This window comes from Sprattus sprattus (assembly GCF_963457725.1).
Source record: "Sprattus sprattus genome assembly, chromosome: 15".
Lineage (NCBI taxonomy): Eukaryota > Metazoa > Chordata > Actinopteri > Clupeiformes > Clupeidae > Sprattus > Sprattus sprattus.
Window position 1 is genome coordinate 8,442,833 of NC_137913.1, and position 7,500 is coordinate 8,450,332.

A 7,500-nucleotide genomic window follows, 5' to 3' on the forward strand; every position below is an offset into this window, starting at 1 on the left:
GTTCAAACCCATGGGTACTAGCGTCTGTCGCTAGCACGTTTCTGGTGTCAGGGAGTTAGTTAGGTTCAGTGCAGTGTAGGCGCTCTCTCTCTAGGATGGGCGGGTGTAGACTCCACAGTACTGCCCAAGGGTGAGTACACACACACACACACACACACACACACACACACACACACACACACACACACACACACACACACAGTGCTCTCTCTCTACGATGGGCTGGCGTAGACTCCACAGTACTGCCCCAGGGTGAGTACACACACACACACACGGCACTATCTCTCCCACTGTAAATGCCACTCTGTCTTTGTTCTCTCTCTCTCTTTATAAAAGCCTTTGACATTTGCAAGCTTGAGCTGTGCTGTTGTCTGCCTTCTTCCTGTGTGTTGTTTTCCTGGTAAACAGAGCCCATGGAGTGCGGTGCTGTTAAGGCGTTTACTCACCGCTCTGCGTAACGTTCCCAGACTCTCGGGACTCTGGGATATTCGCAGGCGGCGACAGGCCTAAAGCGTCTCTCAGTACTCCTGATAAAGAGATGGAAGTGTTCCTCCTCCTGCGCCCCCTTCACATTAAAGGCAGGTCCTCAGCTCTCGTTGTTCTCCATCAGTGGCCCTGGCCGTCTCTAGCCCTAACCCTTCACATTAAAGGCAGGTCCTCAGCTCTCGTTGTTCTCCATCAGTGGCCCTGGCCGTCTCTAGCCCTAACCCTTCACATTAAAGGCAGATCCTCAGCTCCCATTGTTCTCCATCAGTGGCCACGGCCGTCTCTTGAAGTGGCGCTGACCCGCTCTCAAGTGTGTGTGTGTGTGTGTGTGTATGTGTGTGTGGTGTGTGTGTGGTGTGTGTGTGTGTGTGTGTGTGTGTGTGTGTGTGGACTGTGTGTGGTGTGTGTATGTGTGTGTGGTGTGTGTGTGTGTGTGTGTGTGTGTGTGTGTGTGTGTGTGAGTGTGTGTTACAGGACAACATCTCTCATATCATGGGGCTCAACACACTCTCTAGGATGAGTACAGAGGTATTACATGAACCTATGAATTGCACTCTACAAATTAAGCCTTTGTGTACTTATTTGAATTAAATTAGGGTAATGGGGAGTAGAGGTGTGTGTGCAGGTCAGTCAAAGATGATGGGTTGGAATATGAATACGTTTCTGTCAAACTGCCGGGAATAAAAGAAAAGCAGCACAGCCAACTGAGATCTATCCAGAGCACTAACAGTAGTGTACTGTTTCATGAAAACTGGTTGCATAGTTTTTTCAGTGCTAGCAGATATCATGTTCTCAGTATATCTCGGTGCCAACTTGCTGTCCGCTGTTCTGTACATGAGAGGATTCATTCGTACATTACAAAACCAAATGGACATTTTATATGCACCAGTCAGATCATTAGTATTATATGACAATGCATTACTGGATGACAATACCACACTACGACATGCAGAAAACAGAAAAACATGAAGGCAGCCAAACACACAGGCCAAACGGGTGTATCCAGCAGAAATGCCAAATGTGTGTATCCAGGAGAAATGCCAAACGTGTGTATCAAACAGTCATGCCAAATGCATGTACCAGACGTGCCAAATGTGTGTACCAAACAGACATTCCCCAGTGTGTCTCAGTGGCAGTATCTCAGGAGGGACCCCAGTCACAGATCAAAGGCTGGTTTCCCCAGACCTACGCGAGCCTGTCCTGAACAGGGGGCCAGAGAGGTCCTGAGCAGGGGGCCGGAGAGGTCCTGAGTGGCCCAGCTGGGGCATCTATCTGCTGGGGAGGCAGGGGAGATCACAGGCCTGGGTCTCAAAGCTGGGTCATCTATCTGCTGGGGAAGCGGGGGAGATCACAGGCCTGTGCCTCCCTGCAAACCCATTAGCCGTCTGTCAGGATGCTGTGTGGAGGCCGATAAGGACGCCATTAGAGGCGCGGTCAGGTGACGGGTGCCCACCAGCCTCCACGCACAGCTGCGGGGCCAATGGGTGAGGGGCAGCATGGAGGCAAGCCTGGGGGCCACTGATGTCTGGCTGCAGTGTGCTTGGCTTATGTTGTGTTATGTTGTGTGTTATGTTGTGTTATGTTGTGTGTTGTGTTGTGTTATGCTGTGTATTGTGTGGTGTGTTGTGTTGTGTTGAGTTATGCTGTCTATGGTGTTGTGTTGTGTGTTGTGTTATGTCATGTGTTGTGTTATGTCATGTGTTGTGCTGTGTGTTGTGTTATGTCGTGTGTTGTGTGTTATATCTTGTGTTGTGTTTGTTGTGTGTTATGTTGTGTGTAGTGTTGTGTTGTGTGAGGGGATAGATGTCTGTCTAAGGTTTGCCTGTGTTGTCTGAAGACAGTGATGTCTGGCTGCAGTGTGCTTGTGTTGTGTTGTGTTGTGTGAGGCGCAGGCCTGAGATCTGACTTAGCCTGTCCCCTGGTGTCTGGGACGTGTCTGTCTGGTGTGTGGTTGGCTGTTCTGTGTTGTACACAGTCGCTGAGTCGCACAGTGCTGGAGTCATCTGCTTAGAGCAGCGCGGGCCTGATGGAACGCAGACTCCTGTGTGATTAGCAGACTGTGTTCCTGAGCCGGCGCTGAGAGGAAACAGACTTCACACCCCTGCAGCCCAGCAGGCCAGGAGTCGTCTGCGCAGAGAAATCTGTCCCCGCACTGCGAGGAACAGGGTCAGTCTGGAAAGCTTCAGGCATGTGTCTTCTCAAAGCAAAGCAGGAAACGAACATTAATGCCTTGTGTTCGCTCACATGACAATTTGCAATCATTGCTCACATCTCAGTGATTTACAGTAACTGAAACCCTGTACAAAATAAGAATGCCACAGAGATTAAACCCATTAAATAAATAAAGTGTAAATAACTAAACTGGCAATTGCATTTTAATGTCATTTGAAACGTTTCGCACGATGAAATCTGACATCTTGGCACATCTATGAGGCCAAATGCATAAGTCAGTGGAACGGAAATGGCAGCTGCGTGACCGCATCATGTGAATTTTAAACCTGGCGTGTAAGACGTGATGATGAAACTGCAAATCGTAATAAACTTTATGAGGTCTACAGAGGCTCTAGCTATGAATCAGCTATCTTAATTGGTCAGTTTGCCGAGTGTTTATCCGACTGTGCAATTACATCAATGGGTGGACAAAGGAGTCTTTCCCGGCGTGCTCTGGAGGCGCAATCAAAAAGAAAACATGGCAGCTCTCGGTTAATCTTATGTCATTTCTTTTGGACAGATAAAAGAAAAGAATGCGGTCATTTGCTTTGGCACTGTGACAAATATGACATGTAGAGTGCTTAAATCAATGCCTCCTTTCTACTCATGGCTCTGTGAAACCGCGCACTCTGCAGGCCCTTTCCTTCCTCCTACGGCTGCTATCAGCTTCAGGATCCATCCACTCCTCAGTGCAGTTGCATGGAAATGTTGTTGTTGCTGGTCTGCTGCCCACCAACACAAGTAAAGTTAGACAAAGACGGCAGTGGTCATTGCATGTGGATATATAAATGACGAAGAGTTCGATAGGCAGTGCCCTCGTTTCTGTCTAACCCGACAAGCGCGAATAGCGCATCCGGAGCCGCTCCTGAAAACCATCTAGCATGCCTGTGGACATGACGCTTCCCTCCGATGTGCTCCATTCATGCGCCCGGGATAGGCGTCCTTTGAGTCTCCCGTTTATTATTAGCTGTGGCCTGTGCCGGCTGAGGATAAACCACAGCTATTAATAAAAGCGAAATAATGTCGAACGCTATGCTGTGTCTTTAAACAAGCGTATTCTTCGCATCAGAGAGTTGTGCGTAAAACAGATTCACTGAAGTCTAGTGAGTTGGCAGTGGATGCTTCCGGAGTCGTAGAACCCCAATCAGAGGACCCTCAGCGGCATGGGATGTGCTCTGTGATCTGGGACTCCCAGTCGGGTCGGGTTACACACAAAAACTCAGGTTGTAACTACTCGGGACCCTTTTAACACCCCTGTCCCCGCCCCTCGCCTCCTGCTCGCCGGAGCATTTCTCATGGGGAGAGCACACTCTTCGGTCCCTCCAAAACTTCCTCTCACTTTTCTCCAGGATGAATCCCGTTGAAGGGACTTCTCTCAGCTAATCACCTTCTGAGCAGGACTCAACAATAGGCTGTATTTCATTAACTTTCTTTAAAGTAACGAGAACCAACTGGATACTTTTATTTACTTACTGACTACATTGTCTGTGCAATTAAACACCAGGTCGTTTCGGATTTGTCTTACATACTCTTGGGAACTTAAGTGTGAGAACCTGGAACTTAATTTAATGTAATACTATTTTTTTTTTTATCTCTTGTGTTATATTCGGTCTAAATTTCATTGGTTACAAGATTCAGATGCATTAGTGCGAGAATGACTGGCAACTGGATACAATTCCTGGCGTTAGCGCTGTATCTCAGTGCGCAGCCAGCCTGCGGCATCCCCCGGGCAGAGGGCCACTTTGAGCCCGATGACAGCGCCTCCACTCTGGCCTTCGTCTTCGACGTGACGGGCTCCATGTATGATGATCTCAAACAAGTGATAGACGGCGCGTCTCGAATTCTGGAGAAGACCTTAAGTCGGAGGACAAGACCCATTAAGAATTTTGTCCTGGTACCTTTCCACGATCCAGGTAATTATGTTATAATACACATTTGCAGACTGATTAGCCATATAATCATCAGTGAGATAAACACCGTAATTCCTGAGAAGTAACAGAGGCTTATTTAGTTGAGGTAAATGACAGACCTTGTCATTACGTGTTCAGTTTCACCGTGTCACTCTCCGTGACCTAATTGTGACTGGGCTCAGTAATTATGGCTTTGGGCACTGTGGATGCAGCTGTGTTAAATGTCTTTGACCGCCAGAGATCGCTGATAAGTCAAACTCACGCAATTACACGCAAGCGTGTATCGGAGTCATTTGTCTGGAGAGACGTAATGCATCTCCTGTTGCTAACATTCAAACAAGTCATGCTATGTGAAATGTATAGGCCTACTCATGGACATATGCAGTCATTTGCTACTCTGGTTTCCCTGACAACGCCAAACATAATTAGTCTGTTGAAAGGCAAAGGCAAGGTGATGAATTATTATGTCTAGATTGTTTTTGTCAAAAGTGGTGGTACGCGAGGAAATTCTGCGTGGGGATGTGGTTCCAGTTTATGCTGAGCACCGTGAGGCACTGGAACTGTCAGGCGTAACCATTGACAACCCCGTATGGTCTGACTGAAGTTCAAGTGCTGCCGGTGTTGTACCCGATTCAGCACCCCCGTCAGAATATGCACCCCCTTGACGCACCACTCGCAGTTCGCCTAAACAAACGCAGGGAAAAATACTATACTACGATTTCATTATTTGTGAAAGAGATGGAAGAGAAGAACACAAGTGATTACAGTCTTTAGAACTGTTCTAAAGAGTACAAACAACCGATGTTTTTCTATGCACCCCCTTGACGCACCACTCGCTTGATCGGAAAGGAAAGCAGTTCGCCTAAATAAACGCATGGAAAAATACTATAGCCTACTACGATTTCATTATTTGTGAAAGAGATGGAAGAGAAGAACACAAGTGATTACAGTCTTTAGAACTGTTCTAAAGAGTACAAACAACCGATGTTTTTCTTCCAAAAGCCTCGGATAATAGCGAACGCAAAAGAACACCTTTTTGTTCTGTGGAAATATATAGCCTACCCCAGCCATGACTACAAAATGAATTAATGTAATTTTGAATGAGCAAGTTGAATGAATTTGACACGGTGTTTCACAAGACTAAATAACGAAATGCAGTTTAGTATCTAACAGGAAGTGCAAATAAGCAGAAAGTGCAGAATATGTGCATATGAATGGCAGTGGTATATACATAATGAGATAGTATAAGATACAGTATGATACAGTACTCTGTTTACTCATACTAGTCCCATGTCTGTACTCTGAAAAGCATTTGATGATCGGATCAACAGAATTCTTTTAAAGGGGGGGGGGTGCATATCACGACAGGCCTATTTTCACACCAGTCAGAATAAGCACCCCCCTGTTCAATTCTACTAGGAAGGTGTCACATGCATGAAACTCACTGTGCTTACTCATACTAGTCCCATGTCTGTACTCTGAAAAGCATTTGATGATCGGATCAACAGAATTCTTTTAAAGGGGGGTGCATATCACGACAGGCCTATTTTCACACCAGTCAGAATAAGCACCCCCCTGTTCAATTCTACTAGGAAGGTGTCACATGCATGAAACTCACTGTGCTTACTCATACTAGTCCCATGTATGTACTCTGAAAAGCATTTGATGATCGGATCAACAGAATTATTTTAAAGGAGGGGGTGCATATCACGACAGGCCTATTTTCACACCAGTCAGAATAAGCACCCCCTGTTCAATTCTACTAGGAAGGTGTCACATGCATGAAACTCACTCTGCTTACTCATACTAGTCCCTTGGCTGTACTCTGAAAAGCATTTGATGTTGGAGTCAACAGAATTATTTTAAGGGGGGTGCTTATTCTGACCGGTGTGAAAATAGGCCTGTCGTGATATGCACCCCCCCCCCTTTAAAAGAATTCTGTTGACCCCAACATCAAATGCTTTTCAGAGTACAGACATGGGACTAGTATGAGTAGGCAGAGTGAGTTTCATGCATGTGCCACCTTCCTAGCAGAATTGAACAGGGGGTGCTTATTCTGCATGGTATGAAATTGGCCTGTCGTGATATGCACCCCCCCCCCCCCCCCCCCCCCCCCCCCCCCCCTTTAAAAGAATTCTGTTGATCCGATCATCAAATGCTTTTCAGAGTACAGACATGGGACTAGTATGAGTAAGCAGAGTACAGTATCATACTGTATCTTATACTATCCTAGTATATACCACTGCCATTCATATGCACATATTCTGCACTTTCTGCTTATTTGCACTTCCTGTTAGATCCTACACTGCATTTCGTTATTTAGTCTTGTGAAACACCGTGTCAAATACATTCAACTTGCTAATTAAAAATTACATTAATTCATTTTGAAGTCATGGCTTGGGTAGGCTATATATTTCCACAGAACAAAAAGGTGTTCTTTTGCGTTCGCTATTATCCGAGGTTTTTGAAAGAAAAACATCGGTTGTTTGTACTCTTAGAACAGTTCTAAAGACTGTAATCACTTGTGTTCTTCTCTTCCATCTCTTTCACAAATAATGAAATCGTAGTATAGTATTTTTCCATGCGTTTATTTAGGAGAACTGCTTTCCTTTCCGATCAAGCGAGTGGTGCGTCAAGGGTTGCATAGAAAAACATCGGTTGTTTGTACTCTTTAGAACAGTTCTAAAGACTGTAATCACTTGTGTTCTTCTCTTCGATCTCTTTCACAAATAATGAAATCGTAGTATAGTATTTTCCCCTGCGTTTGTTTAGGCAAGCGAGTGGTGCGTCAAGGGGGTGCATATTCTGACGGGGGTGCTGAATCGGGTACAACACCGGAATGCTCTGTTGGTTAGGCCGACACAGTTCTGGTTGTTTGCTGGGAATTGCTGTA

General features: G+C 46.0%; 1 protein-coding gene across 1 annotated transcript in view; it reads left to right on the forward strand.

Moving 5' to 3' along the window:
- Window positions 1-4,062: 4,062 nt before the first annotated feature.
- hmcn2 (hemicentin 2) overlaps window positions 4,063-7,500 on the forward strand; it is a 91,606-nt gene continuing 88,168 nt past the window's right edge. Inside the window, exon 1 of the mRNA XM_080852749.1 lies at window positions 4,063-4,610. Coding sequence (XP_080708875.1) covers window positions 4,352-4,610 — 259 coding nt within the window. The 5' untranslated portion in view covers window positions 4,063-4,351. The remainder of the gene's footprint in view (window positions 4,611-7,500) is intronic.